The 15958-nt window shown below is 47.9% G+C and overlaps 1 protein-coding gene and 1 long non-coding RNA gene across 2 annotated transcripts in view; both read right to left on the reverse strand.

Moving 5' to 3' along the window:
• Positions 1–15958, reverse strand: part of LOC121004473 (oocyte zinc finger protein XlCOF22-like) — a 137906-nt gene that overhangs the window by 17089 nt on the left and 104859 nt on the right. Inside the window, exon 7 of the mRNA XM_040436709.1 lies at positions 13–102. Coding sequence (XP_040292643.1) covers positions 13–102 — 90 coding nt within the window. The remainder of the gene's footprint in view (positions 1–12; positions 103–15958) is intronic.
• On the reverse strand, positions 9442–11571 carry LOC121004539. Its single transcript, XR_005779733.1, has 3 exons — positions 11525–11571; positions 9629–9778; positions 9442–9499 (listed from the first exon to the last, which is right to left on the reverse strand). It is a non-coding gene; the product is annotated as an uncharacterized LOC121004539 (long non-coding RNA).

Raw genomic sequence — 15958 nt, forward strand, 5'->3', positions numbered from 1 at the left:
GTCACTACTCACCTGGGAGGTTATCTATAGGAATGTCCTCTATACTCTGCTCATCGTCCTTCACATCTGTCTCTGTAACATATATAATGTTCAGATCTTCAACTGGATTCAGGAGCTGTGAAAGAAATATTGTAAAAGTCATCAGACGGTTGGAGAAATCATGAGACATGTCCTCAATAAGCAGAAAAGAATGATGACAAAAATAGTTATTTTACCTGAATATTTGGAGGTCACCTGTATTAAGCCAATCTGATAGGTTCCTACAAGTTCAACTAGCAATTTGTAAGGAGGGTAGTCCTTATATTCGCTCCATAACATTAAAGACAATCGCAAAAAGGTCTGTCACAGGGAGACCCCAGAGATCCACCATTTTGCTGAAAACAAATTGATTTATCACCCACTCCCCCTCGGAAATGGTATGCCGGTCCAGAAAATCTGCTTCCTTATTCTCTGTCCCCTTGATGTGAAGAGCCGAGAGGGATAAACACTGATCTTCAGCTAAACTCAGAAATCTGCCTGCCTCCATCATCAGACTTATATAATTAGGCGTAGAGTGACTGTAAAAATATACGAAAAAAAGCGCACCATAGGGTAGTGAAAATTAACTTAATCCCAAAAAAACCTTTCCACTGCATTTCATTGCTGTCATTAAAGGACCTGCTGAGATCATTTCAGTAATCGTCTTGTTAACTCAGGTGAGAATGTTGACGAGCACAAGGCTGGAGATCATTATGTCAGGCTGATTGGGTTAAAATGGCAGACTTGACATGTTAAAAGGAGGGTGATGCTTGAAATCATTGTTCTTCCATTGTTAACCATGGTGACCTGCAAAAAAACGCGTGCAGCCATCATTGCGTTGCATAAAAATGGCTTCACAGGCAAGGATATTGTGGCTACTAAGATTGCACCTCAATCAACAATTTATAGGGTCATCAAGAACTTCAAGGAAAGAGGTTAAATTCTTGTTAAGAAGGCTTCAGGGCGTCCAAGAAAGTCCAGCAAGCACCAGGATCGTCTCCTAAAGAGGATTCAGCTGCGGGATCGGAGTGCCACCAGTGCAGAGCTTGCTCAGGAATGGCAGCAGGCAGGTGTGAGCGCATCTGCACGCACAGTGAGGCGAAGACTTTTGGAAGATGGCCTGGTGTCAAGAAGGGCAGAAAAGAAGCCACTTCTCTCCAAAAAAAACATCAGGGACAGATTGATCTTCTGCAGAAAGTATGGTGAATGGACTGCTGAGGACTGGGGCAAAATGATATTCTCCGATGAAACCTCTTTCCGATTGTTTGAGGCATCTGGAAAAAGGCTTGTCCGGAGAAGAGAAGGTGAGCGCTACCATCAGTCCTGTGTCATGCCAACAGTAAAGCATCCTGAGACCATTCATGTGTGGGGTTGCTTCTCATCCAAGGGAGTGGGCTCACTCACATTTTTGCCCAAAAACACAGCCATGAATAAAGAATGGTACCAAAACACCCTCCAACATCAACTTCTTCCAACAATCCAACAACAGTTTGGTGAAGAACAATGCATTTTCCAGCACGATGGAGCACCGTGCCATAAGGCAAAAGTGATAACTAAGTGGCTCGGGGACCAAAACATTGACATTTTGGGTCCATGGCCTGGAAACTCCCCAGATCTTAATCCCATTGAGAACTTGTGGTCAATCCTCAAGAGGCGGGTGGACAAACAAAAACCCACTAATTCTGACAAACTCCAAGAAGTGATTATGAAAGAATGGGTTCAGTCAGTCAGGAATTGGCCCAGAAGTTGATTGAGAGCATGCCCAGTCGGATTGCAGAGGTCCTGAAAAAGAAGGGCCAACACTGCAAATACTGACTCTTTGCATAAATGTCATGTAATTGTCGATAAAAGCCTTTGAAACATATGAAGTGCGTGTAATTATTTTTCACTACATCACAGAAACAACTGAAACAAAGATCTAAAAGCAGTTTAGCAGCAAACTTTGTGAAAACTAATATTTTTGTCATTCTCAAAACTTTTGGCCACGGCTGTACAATCTTGTTTTCCAAGATCACTTTTGGGCCCCATTCACACGTCCGCATTTTGCGGAACGGAATTGCGGACCCATTCATTTCTGCTGCCCGGATACGGAATTGCGGAACGCACATTGCTGGTGTCCGTGTTTTGCGGATCCGTAAAACACGTTACGGACGTGTGAATGGAGCCTTAGCCTGACTGAAGACAACACCTTCAGGTTTCAAGATAACCGCCTCTGAATCATGTCCCAAAGGCCTTAAAAGAAACGGTCCTGCACAAGAGCACACACCTAGTCTAAAATTTTCTAAGGAACTCCCTGGGATAGATTCCAATCCTCTAGCCACCAGGACAACTGAATGGTCCCTGAACCAAAACTTTGCATCTCAGCCCCCCTCTTCCCTTGTCCCAGGCTGCTATAACCTATCTTGGGGAAAAAAAACACTCCTGGTGTCTGGAACCCAAAATCATCCCTATCAGCCAACCTAGGTTTTTCTGAATCACAGAAACTCTCTACTACTTCTACATAGGCCCTCTCCGAATTCGCTACTACCAGAAAGTTGTCTAGACAGGGAATAAAAATAATTTTTATAAAAAGAAGTTTCTATGATGTGGGCTGTCATCTCGGAAACTATTTTCGTAAAAACTCTTGGAGCCATATATACAGCCAGGTCCATAAATATTGGGACATGGACACAATTCTAACATTTTTGGCTCTATACACCACCACAATGGATCTGAAATGAAACTAACAAGCAGTCAGCTTTAATTTGAGGGAATTTACATCCAAATCAGGTGAACGGTGTAGGAATTACAACAGTTTGCATATGTGCCTCCCACTTGTTAAGGGACCAAAAGTAATGGGACAATTGTCTTCTCAGCTGTTCCATGGCCGGTGTGTGTTATCCCCTCATTATCCCAATTACAATGAGCAGATAAAAGGTCCAGAGGTCATTTCCAGTCTGCTATTTGCATTTGGAATCTGTTGCTGTCAACTCTCAAGATGAGATGCAAAGAGCTGTCACTATCAGTGAAGCAAGCCATCATTAGGCTGAAAAAACACAACAAATCCATCACAGAGATAGCAAAAACATTAGGCCTGGCCAAAACAACTGTTTGGAACATTCTTAAAAAGAAGGAACGCACCGGTGAGCTCAGCAACACCAAAGGACCCGGAAGACCATGGAAAACAACAGTGGTGGATGACCGAAGAATTCTTTCCCTGGTGAAGAAAACACCTTCACAACAGTTGTCCAGATCAAGAACACTCTCCAGGAGGTAGGTGTATGTGTGTCAAAGTCAACAATCAGGAGAAGACTTCACCAGCGTGAATACAGAGGGTTCACCACAAGAGGTAAACCATTGGTGAGCCTCAAAAACAGATAGGCCAGATTAGAGTTTGCCAAACGACATCTAAAAAAGCCTTCACAGTTCTGGAACAACATCCTATGGACAGATAAGACCAAGATCAACTTGTACCAGAGTGATGGGAAGAGCAGAGTATGGAGAAGGAAAGGAACTGCTCATGATCCTAAGCATGCCACCTCATCAGTGAAGCATGGTGGTGGTAGTGTCATGGCGTGGGCATGTATGGCTGACAATGGAACTGGTTCTCTTGTATTTATTGATTATGTCCCTGCTGACAAAAGCAGCAGGATGAATTCTGAAGTGTTTCAGACAATATTATCTGCTCATATTCAGCCAAATTTTCAGAACTCATTGGACGGCTCTTCACAGTGCAGATGGACAATGACCCAAAGCATACTGCAAAAGCAATCTAAGGGTTTAAGGGAAAGAAGTGGAATGTTATGCAATGGCCAAGTCAATCACCGGACCTGAATCCGATTGAGCATGCATTTCACTTGCTGAAGTCAAAACTGAAGGGAAAATGCCCTAAGAACAAGCAGGAACTGAAGACAGTTTGCAGTAGAGGCCTGGCAGACCATCACCAGGGATGAAACCCAGCGTCTGGTGATGTCTATGCGTTCCAGACTTCAGGCTGTAATTGACTGCAAAGGATTTGCAACAAAGTATTAAAAAGTGAAAGTTTGATTTATGATTATTATTCTGTCCCATTACTTTTGGTCCCTTAACAAGTGGGAGGCACATATGCAAACTGTTGTAATTCCTGCACCGTTCACCTGATTTGGATGTAAATGCCCTCAAATTACAGCTGACAGTCTGCAGGTAAAGCACATCTTGTCCGTTTCATTTAAAATCCATTGTGGTGGTGTATAGAGCCAAAAATGTTAGAATTGTGTCGGTGTCCAGATATTTGTGGACCTGACTGTATGCCAAAGGAAAGGGCTTGATACTAAAGATGGAGAAGCACGATTCCTGACTGATATATCATCAAACAATGGGGAGTTGCAAAGAAACCTCGCCAGTGGCTCAATAGCCAGATTAAATAATAATGGCGATAGGTTTCAGCCCTGGTGAGTTACCTTTTGAAGGGTTAGTTAGGAAATCTAGAGTGTATATATACGAGCCCAGGGAAATTCATACAGGCCTGACGGATAGGTCCGAAAAAGCCTCCTGGAAGCCCATCCTGTCCAAAACTTCCTCCAGCCAACTGTACCGGAACATTGTCAAAAGCTTTTTCAGCATCCAGGATGAGGAGGGCTAGAGATTCACCCATCAGCGGGTTAAGATGTACCCGATCAAGGACCGCCAGAACAGATCTTATGTTACTGACTACCAAACGTCCCTGAATGAAACAGGTCTATGATGGTAGGATTAGGTTGGGCAGGATAACCACCAGCCTGTCTGCTAGGATTTTTTACAATCAACATTAATCAGAGAGATCGGACAGTAGAATCCAGGGTGTAAGAGACCCTTCCCAGGCTTCGGGAACAGCTTAATATACAAGGTGTTAGTCCTATCTGGGGGCTCTTCTCCTTTAAGATCAGCGTTAACCACTTCCTCCAGAGCTTTGTAAAATACCCCTGAAAACCCATTGGTTCCAGGGGCTTTGGCATCACCAAGGGACAACTCCAATACTGTTATGTCAGCATATAAGGAGCCTAATTGGTCCGAAATGATACTAAGGAGGGAAACTTTATCGAGCAAGGTTTCAGTCGGAATTCGGGCACACGTATCCTGATAAAGCTTTTCATAAAATGAGGCTAATAAGGAGTTAATGCAGCTCGGGTTGTCTGTTATGGTTCCTTCGGATGCCCTCAGCTTTGCAATAAAGTGCATCAGAGCTTACCCCTGGCCAGGTTAGCCAAGGGCCTTCTGGATTTGTTGCCATATTTATGCAGCTGGGCCTCTAAGGCTGTTCTGTGAAAGGTCTCTCTTCCGCCCATCTATCAAATTCTCTTCTAGCCTCTTGCCACACAGACTTATGGAAGGGGGTAGGGTTCTGAAGGAAAGCTGCATAAGCTAGCCGAAACCCTGAGACTAGCTGAGTTAAGCTGCTTGCAGGTATCTCTCTTTTTGCTCGCCACATAAGCGAGTATACGACCCCTAAGAACCGCCTTAGCAGTCTCACATTAAGGTCCAGGCATGTGCCTATGACCTTCGTTATCACTGGCATATTCAAGACACCATCCCTAAAAGGGGTTTTCCAGGATTTTAATATTGATGACCCCCGCCGATCAGCTGGTTGAAAAGAAGGACGAGCTCCATGCAAGCACAGCCTTCCCTTTATTGTTTACCTGTTCGCTGTCGACATCGCAGCGGTGATCAGGTGTAATTACAAGAAGCTGTCCTATTCACTTTTTTAAAAGTGTATACTACAGAGAAGCCCCAATGAAGTCAATGTGATGGCTTTTTGTAATTACACCTGATCACCGCTGAGATGTCGACAGCAAGCCGGTAAACAATGAAGGGGAGGCTGCGTTCGCACAGAGTGCGTCCTTCTCTTCAACCACTTGATCGTCAAGGATCCCGGGTGTCGGTACCCGCCAATCTGATGATTTATCTTGAGGATAGGTCATCAATATTAAAATCCTGTAAAACTCCTTTAAGACGTCTAAAAGAAACCTGTCGTCAGTAGCCAAGTGTGAGGGGAACCTCCAAAGGTAGTCCGGGCCTCTAGAGTGTATGTCTCTTAAATCGATATAAACTGGGGCACGGTCAGCTGCGGCTGATTGTATCCTAGGCTGCAGGAGAGGAGCGAGGAATAGTCTATGCACAACCAGCAGGAATGTTGAGACTGAGAATAAAATGAAAAACTAAGTTCGTCAGGATGGAATAGGCGCCATGGATCTATTAACCCCGAAGACTCCAAAAATGGTTGCAAAACCTTATCGTATGCCCCCGAGCTCCTCCGGGAAGTACGACAGTGTCTCGCATCCTTTCCTGCATACACGACCATATTGAAGTCTCCCCTGTGCCGAATCAGCCGGAAGCATTCCCTCCAATTCACCCAAAAAAATAAGCTATTTCTCCCATTTGGCCCACACACATTATACAGACTAAAATGATCTCCCGGGGTATGTAAGTGTAACCAGCGGCCTGTGTGACCTGACATGGGAAATGTTTAGTAATCAGAACAAGGACCCCTGCTTTTCTTTTTTCCCCCGCAGATTAACCAAACACCCTCCACACGCATAATTTTTTCTTTCCATCGAAGTCCCCACTCATCAGATGTGTCTACAGAAGGAGTACAACGTCTGGTTTGAGTCTCTTAAGATAACGCAGTACTGACATCCTATTCTGTGGGAATCATAATACCTTAATGGTCCATGAAATTACCCTCGTAGTAAGAAATCCCACAATGATCTTGGCATCTGGATTACCATATTCCCCTCAGACAAGGGTTCAAAAGATATGAAGTCTTGGAAAGCGAGAGAGACCAAGGCCTCAAAATCCCATAACCTAACTATCTCCCCAATCCACGACAGTAAACAACACAAATATAAGGGCAACTGGCAAAATATACCACCATATTCACATTATGGACCTCACTTTTTTTCTGGGAATATACTGTCCCATACCCTCTATACAGGTAAGTAGAGAAAATAAATTCCATAGGAAAATCTCCAGTAAAACAGAGAATACTAGACCTCTTATAGCGCAGACAAACAAGCCTACCATCCCTCAAATAGTGACAATCCTGATCATCAGCAAGAAAGTCTGGGGGCTGCTGAAAAGTCTGCAAGAAGGAGCAGCAGGCCCCTGAGCGGGAGCACAGATTTTCTGGCCCAAAATGCCCTCAAGATAGCCTCCCTATCTGTATAATCCAGGAAAGGCATGATCACTTGTCGACGGTGATTGGCATCTCTTGGTGAACCCAGGTGAGGAGCAGAGGCGCAAGGAAGTCCAATACAATGAACCCTTACAATCTTGCAAAGGCCCAGTTAGTTCAGCACTGCCGGTAGCTCCGATTCAAACAGCTTCCCCGACTCTTGCGGCCTAGTTTGTTCCAGCAGCACCACAAAGCAAACACTGTTGCACCGAGAGCGGTTCTACAAGTCCTTAATATGGTCCTTGAGGGTGACACTCTCCTAAGTAGATCCATCAGTTTAGCATTAACTTGGGAGTAAGCATCTTCCATACAGAAAACATGTTGCTCGAGTTCATCCAACCACGTATTATGTTGGACAATGTAATCTTGCATCCGTTGCAAAGAGGTTCTGACCGTGGTCATCAGGGTGTCTTATTAGTCTTTGGCCAGGCGCCGTGCTATGTCGATGCCTAGCTGTTTATCATCAATGGCCAGCTCTGTATTGCCAGCTTCTCCCTTTGATCGCTGTGTTCCACAGGGGCTAGATGGTCTGCTAATCACTGGAGAAGTGGAGCGGGAGGACACCATCCTGCTCAGCATGGCCGATGCAGCAGGAACTTTCCTTGTGGAATGGCTACCTTTGTGGAATGGCTACCACTTCTAAGAAGGTAAAGGTCCATGGACCAAAAATCTCCACTAATTCCCTTATGAAATAATAAATTGGAGCAGTGCCTAAAAAGCGAGAGGGGTCTGGAATTGAGCTCACTCTAGAGCTTCCTTACATCTCAGCACCGGTACCGGAAGTCCCCAGGCTCCTTTTATAAGCCCTCAGCTTTCTTTTCAAAGGGGATCTTTTAAAATCTCCATATCATCAAATGGAAGAGCAGTACACTCTTGTGGAGGATGCTTCACCCCTGCACGACATCCTGGGCCCCAGCGCCGGAAATTACGCACACTACGGGCACTGGCAGATAAAGGCCCATTCTCCAATATTTTCCAAGATCTTGAGCACTGGACGATCCTCACGGGGCAGAGTCCCAGTGTTTTCCTAAGTGATGCAGCCTGTCTCCCCTGTCTCCTGCTTATGATAGGTTTCCCCCTGATTGCTCCTACCAGAAGGTGGTAGAGTATAGCAGTGTGAAGCTGCATCTCATAGAAATGCACTGGAGATTTAGCACACCCAGATAGTATAGACAGCGAGTCAGGGGAGCTTTATAACTCTAATCATCAATGCATAGGGTGCACAGAGAGAAATAAGAAGGGTGAGCTGATGGGGAGGTGTCAGAGAGGGAGGGATTTGATAAATGATGATGCAATCCTACAGTTCACAGGAAGTCATACACACAGGAGAGACTGATATCCTTTGTTGTACAGGAAAGCAAGCTCTGACAAGACAGGTACTCATAATGAAAAGGTTCAACATGTATGGTTGAAACAATTATGACTGCTAAAATATCTCTGGAGAATTAGAATTACATGTTATAAAAATTGCCAAAGTGATTCTGTACCCATTATGAACTACATGGACTTCATCTACCTGATCATCCTGTCGGACATTGTGATGTTCCTCTGAACCATCCTGTGGAAGATGAGGACTGGGACATCTCTTCGATGTTCTTCTCTTCTTCTTTACTGTAGGAAACACATCCAGTGACTGAATTCATTCCTTACATACAGATAATGAGAGGACTTGTGTATTTAGTCATGTCTATTACCTGGTGGTGTGTGCGGCTGGTGATCCTCCATCATGATATCCTTATCTCCATCTACCTGATCATCCTGTGGGACATAGTGATGTTCTTCTGAATTATCCTGTGGAAGAAGAGGACTGGGACATCTCTCCTTTGTTCTTCTCTTCTTCTTTACTGTAGGAAACACATCCAGTGACTGAATTCATTTCTTACATACAGATAATGAGAGGACGTGTGTATTTAGTCATGTCTATTACCTGGTGATGTGAGGGGCCGGTGATCCTCCATCATGATGTCCTTGTACAGATCTTTGTGTCCTTCTAAATACTCCCACTCCTCCATGGAGAAATAGATGGTGACGTCCTGACACCTTATAGGAACCTGACAACACAATGATACAGTCATCACCCAGATCCCTTCATAGCGTTCCTGTATAATGTCCCAGCATTCCCAGCAGTGTCACCTCTCCAGTCAGCAGCTCCATCATCTTGTTGGTGAGTTCTAGGATCTTCTCTCTATTAATTTCCTCATGTATCAGGGGGTGAGGTGGAGGCCCCATGATTGGGCTCAGGGTTCTTCCCCATCCTTCAGACACAGGGTCCTGACAGCGCTCACTAGAGGTCTTCTTCACTACTGTGTAGTCCTGGTTATGGAGAGACACAGTAATAAATATCACTCCATACATCTCCAGAGTCCCTCACCTCTCCAGTCATGTCCATCTGTTAGTAACATAGATAAGATGATGTAATGTGACATCATCAGAACCTCTCACCTCTCCAGTAAGCCGGAAGAGGATCTCTAGGGTGAGATTTATTATACTCTCCGCCATCTTGTCCCTGTCCCTGTCCATCCTTGACAGGTCAATCAGGAGAAGGACCTTATACAGAAGATATCCACTGAGCGGATCCTATATGGTAGGAACCTGAATGGAAAGAAGATGAGACGATGAAAAATCCTACAAAATCCCATGTAAAATACAATAACTGGAGATAATAAGAGGAGACATCGGAGGAGATAATAAAGTGTAGATGTTGTGTTCTCTCCGTTTATAGCCGAGGACCAGCACTATGATGGTGGAGGAGACAGGACACAGGAGGTCGGGGACCAGCACTATGATGGTGGAGGAGACAGGACACAGGAGTTCAGGGACCAGCACTATGATGGTGGAGGAGACAGGACACAGAAGGCCGGGGACCAGCACTATGATGGTGGAGGAGACAGGACACAGGAGGTCAGGGACCAGCACTATGATGGTGGAGGAGACAGGACACAGGAGGTCGGGGACCAGCACTATGATGGTGGAGGAGACAGGACACAGGAGGTCGGGGACCAGCACTGTGATGGTGGAGGAGGCAGGACACAGGAGGTCAGGGACCAGCACTATGATGGTGGAGGAGGCAAGACACAGGAGGTCAGGACCAGCTGGTGGAGAAGACAGGACACAGGAGCCTAAGGACTAGCACTATGATGGTGGAGGAGACAGGACACAGGAGGTCAGGGACCAGCACTATGATGGTGGAGGAGACAGGACACAGGAGGCCGGGGACCAGCACTATGATGGTGGAGGAGACAGGACACAGGAGGCCGGGGACCAGCACTATGATGGTGGAGGAGACAGGACACAGGAGGTCGGGGACCAGCACTATGATGGTGGAGGAGACAGGACACAGGAGGTGGGGGACCAGCACTATGATGGTGGAGGAGACAGGACACAGGAGGCCGGGGACCAGCACTATGATGGTGGAGGAGACAGGACACATGATGTCAGGGACCAGCACTATGATGGTGGAGGAGACAGGACACAGGAGGTCGGGGACCAGCACTATGATGGTGGAGGAGACAGGACACAGGAGGTCAGGGACCAGCACTATGATGGTGGAGGAGGCAGGACACAGGAGGTCGGGGACCAGCACTATGATGGTGGAGGAGACAGGACACAGGAGGCCGGGGACCAGCACTATGATGGTGGAGGAGACAGGACACAGGAGGCCGGGGACCAGCACTATGATAGTGGAGGAGACAGGACATAGAAGGTCGGGGACCAGCACTATGATGGTGGAGGAGGCAGGACACAGGAGGTCGGGGACCAGCACTATGATGGTGGAGGAGACAGGACACAGGAGGTCGGGGACCAGCACTATGATGGTGGAGGAGACAGGACACAGGATGTCAGGGACCAGCACTATGATGGTGGAGGAGACAGGACACAGGAGGTCAGGGACCAGCACTATGATGGTGGAGGAGGCAGGACAGGAGCAGGGGCCCCTTCTATCATGGTGGAGAAGGAAGGAGAGGAGCAGGGGCCCCTTCTATCATGGTGGAGGAGACAGGACAGGAGCAGGGGCCCCTTCTATGATAGTGGAGGAGGCAGGACTGGAGCAGGGGCCCCTTCTATCATGGTGGAGGAGGCAGGACTGGAGCAGGGGCCCCTTCTATGATGGTGGAGAGGACAGGAGCAGGGGCCCCTTCTATGATGGTGGAGGAGGCAGGAGCAGGGGCCCCTTCTATGATGGTGGAGGAGGCAGGACAGGAGCAGGGGCCCCTTCTATGATTCCATCACACAGGATAGAGTCCTTCTACTATACAGCAGATAAATAATGGCTGCAGAGCAGGAGAAAAGTCCTTCCAGTACCAGTCTCCAGCCTCCAGCCGCCGTCCCATCACTTACCACAGGAGCCTCCAGTGTCCTGCTCTGTCCTCTCACTCCTGATCCCGCCCCCTGCAGGTCACTGCTGATAGGTTGCTGGGGGGGAAGACTGAAGGGGAACTCTGATTGGTCACTAATGGCAGACTGACACATCACCTGACCAATGAGTGACGGCGAAATCCCAGTCCCAGTAATGGAAGGTTACTGAGCTCACTAGTCAGGAGAAGATGTCGCTGCCTCTTGTACAGATAAGACCGAAGCACGCAGGGAAAGGGTTAATGTCCCCTCTGCCCCAGTAATCCTGACAGATGATGGACACTCCATTTATGAGGGAGTGGGGAGACTACTGGGATAAAGGACCTTTCATGACGTCATGACCATGTGACTATGTGTGGGAGGAATCAGCCTCCAGGCTGTGCTGCTGGAGGAGGTAAAGGACCTGTGGTGATGTCATGACCATGTGATCATGTGTGGGAGGAGTCAGTCTTCAGGCTGTGGCTCTTTGTGATATGACAAAGATAAGACGCCATATTGGCTCTTACCCTCAGTATTATATCCTGGGGGTCGCTGCAGAGGATTGGAGCCCCTCCCCCCAATATCAGATAAGTTGAACAGAAAGACCATAGGCGTGCGCAGCCTATTGAATTGGGGTGTGCGCCCTAAAGCACAAACACGTGCACGCGTGTATGTATGTATGTATATATTATACACACACAAATACACTCTGCATACATACATACAGACCCGCACTATCAATATAATGAAGGGAGAAGAAATCATTTTTAAACTTACTCGTATTTTTCGCCATATAAGACCCGGCCCATAAGACGCACCTAGGTTTTAGAGGGGGACAAAAATAAAAAAATATTTTTCATTACACCTGAGGTCAGACCCCCAATGTTAATCAGACCTCAGCTGACAGCCCCAATAAGACCTCAGATCAGATCCCAATGTGAATAACCCCCCAATCAGACCTCAGATAAGAGCCCCAATGCCTCATATCAGCCCCCAGTTCCCCTCTTCAGCCCCCAATGCCCCTCTGCAGTCACCCAGTGCCTCATATCAGCTCCCAGTGCCTCATATCAGTCCCCAGTACCCCTCTTCAGCCCCCCAGCAGCCTCTCTTCAGCCCCCATTCCCTGTCAGCCCCAAGTGCCTCATATCAGCCCCGCAATGCCCCTCTTCAGCCACCCAGTGCCTCATATCAGCCCCCAGTGCCCCTCTCAGCCCCCCAGCAGCCTCTCTTCAGCCCCCATTCCCTGTCAGCCCCCAGTGCCTCATATCAGCCCCCCAGTGCCCCTCTTCAGCCCCCCAGTGCTTCATATCAGCCCCCAATGCCCCTCTTTAGCCCCCCAGCAGCCTCTCTTCAGCCCCCAGTAGCCTCTCTTCAGCCCCCCAGTGCCTCATATCATCCCTCAGTGCCCCTCTTCAGCCCTCCAGCAGCCTCTCTTCAGCCCCCAGTGCCTCATATCAGCCCCTCTTCAGCCCTCAGTTCCTCATATCAGCCCCCAAATAAAATAAAATAAACACTTACCGTTCCTGCTCCGGATGCTGCCGCTCCTCATCGCCCCTACTCGGTTATCCTCTTGTACAGTCTTGTCACGGCGGACGGGATCTCAGATACACAGATAAACCAACAAACCAGTTTCTAGGCGAGAAGCAGGGGAAGGGTCACCTCCTAGCAAATCCCTGACTTCTCTCCCTACACTGCTAAGCCCACATTCAGACCTTGATGGTAGGAATAATGTGTCCTCGTGCCTGGGCTAAAATATCCTAGAATCCCTGAGATGGTGAAAAGGGGAATAGGAGCAGCCTGCTCCCTCAGAACCTGGAGGGGACAGATGACACACAAACAACCTAGACAGCAAACAACAAAAACAGAAACCAAACTTATCTTATCTGAGCTGGAACAGACAATCCTTCCTTCCTTGCTTCCAAGGCCAGACTGATTTCTATAACCCGCACAGAACACTGGGATTGAGTGAGATTTAAACCAATGACCCCACCCAGTGCACCTGAAGGGAGGCGGATCCAGCTTGACTCCAAAATAAAACAAAAAACTAAACACGTGCTGCTATTCTGGCCGACCTCCGCACATAGTCAGAGCAGGGCATGACAGTACCCCCCCTTCTACGGGTGACCTCCGGACACCCCGGACCAACCTTATCCGGATGGGATCTATGAAAAGCCCTCACCAGTCAGCTGGCACTGACATCCAGCGCCGGAACCCACATCCTCTCCTCAGGGCCGTATCCCCTCCAGTGTACCAGGTACTGAAGGGAACCCCGAAGAACTCTAGAGTCGAGAACCCTGGAGATCTCGAACTCCAAATTTCCATCGACCAGAACAGGAGGAGGAGGCAATGGCGATGGTTCCACCAGTTTCACGTATTTTTTCAGTAAAGACCTGTGGAACACATCATGGATCCTCCAAGTCTGCAGAAGATCCAGCCGAAAAGCTACTGGATTGATCACCGCAGATATTTTGTACGGACCAATAAATCTTGGACCCAGTTTCCAAGATGGCACTCTCAATTTAATATTTTTAGTGGACAACCACACCAGATCACCCCCACACAGGTCCGGACCAGTCACACGTCTCTTGTCAGCCATTCGCTTATACCTCTCACCCATCTTCTCCAAATTCCCTTGGATCCTACGCCAGATAGAAGACAAGGCAGAAGAAAATCTCTCCTCCTCTGGCGTCCCAGAGGAACCAGTCCCAGAAAAGGTACCAAACTGGATGAAAACTGTATGCGCCAAAAAATGGCGACTTACCCGTGGACTCCTGCCTACGGTTATTCAAAGCAAATTCTGCTAGGGACAAGAATGAGGACCAGTCCTTCTGATTCTCAGCCACAAAGCACCTCAAGTAGGTCTCCAGGTTTTGATTAGTACGCTCTGTCTGTCCATTCGACTGCGGATGAAAAGCCGAAGAGAACGAAAGTTGAATGCCAAGCCGAGAACAGAACGCCCTCCAAAACCTGGAGACAAACTGCGTGCCCCTATCAGAGACCACATCCGAAGGAATACCATGCAATTTCACAATATTATCCACAAAAATCTGCGCAAGAGTCTTTGCGTTAGGCAGACTAGTTAATGATATAAAGTGAGCCATTTTACTGAAACGGTCAACTAACACCAAAATTACTGTTCTCCCGGAGGAACTCGGCAGATCCGTAATAAAGTCCATAGACAAGTGCGTCCAAGGACGAGACGGAATAGACAAAGGAAGGAGTGAACCAGCCGGTCGAGTATGAGCAACCTTTGACCGAGCACAGGTTTCACAAGCTGCCACGTAATCCTCAATGCTCTTACGTAACCCTGGCCACCAGAACCTCCGGGACACCAGGTCACAGGTGGACTTACCACCAGGATGTCCAGCAAGGACAGTATCGTGATGTTCCTTGAATACCTTGTATCGCAGACCTTCAGGTACAAACAACCTCCCTGGGGGACAAGAACCAGGAGCCCCCTCCTGGGCTCCCAACACCTCCATCTCCAATTCGGGGTACAGAGCGGAGATTACCACCCCATCAGCCAAAATCGAAGCAGGATCCTCTGAATCACCTTCCCCAGGAAATCTGCGAGACAAGGCATCTGCCTTGACGTTCTTAACCCCTGGGCGAAAGGTAACCACAAAATTTAACCTGGTAAAAAACAGTGACCATCTGGCCTGCCTAGGGTTCAGACGCTTGGCAGATTGCAGGTAAGCCAAATTCTTATGATCTGTATATACTGTAACGGGGTGAGACGCCCCCTCCAACCAGTGACGCCATTCCTCAAAGGCCAACTTGATAGCCAGCAACTCTCTATCTCCAACATCATAATTCTTCTCGGCGACCGAGAGCTTCTTGGAGAAAAAAGCACACGAGACCCATTTGCCAGGAGATGAACCCTGCGACAGCACCGCTCCAACCCCCACTTCTGATGCATCAACCTCCACCACGAATGGCTGAGACACATCGGGCTGCACCTGAATGGGAGCAGACGCAAAACACTCCTTAAAGGGTTTCTATCACTTGGTATGACATAATTAGCTGTCAGACACTAGCGATCCGCTAGTGTCTGCTCTGGCCAACCATCCTAATATAACAGCTTTTGGGGCAGCCGTTTTGCAAAAAAAAAAACTTTTATAAATATGCTAATGAGCCTCTAGGTGCTATGTGGGCGTCATTAGCACCTAGAGGCTCCGTCTACCTTCATACACAGCCACCGCCCAGCGCGTCCCTCCAGCCCGCCCATCTCCTGCTGAATGCGATCCTCCGTGTGACGCAGCGGACGAATTCTCGCGCATACGCCGTGCGCGGCTGTATTCGGCGCATGCGCAGTGAATGTCTGACAGCTTCCCTGCTCAGACATCTCCACTGCGCCTGCGCCGATGACGTCATAGTGCTCCAAGGAACAGGCGCAGTGGAGATGTCTGAGCAGGGAAGCGGTCAGACATTCACTGCGCA

Source organism: Bufo bufo, chromosome 6 (assembly GCF_905171765.1).
Source record: "Bufo bufo chromosome 6, aBufBuf1.1, whole genome shotgun sequence".
NCBI classification, from domain to species: Eukaryota; Metazoa; Chordata; class Amphibia; order Anura; family Bufonidae; genus Bufo; species Bufo bufo.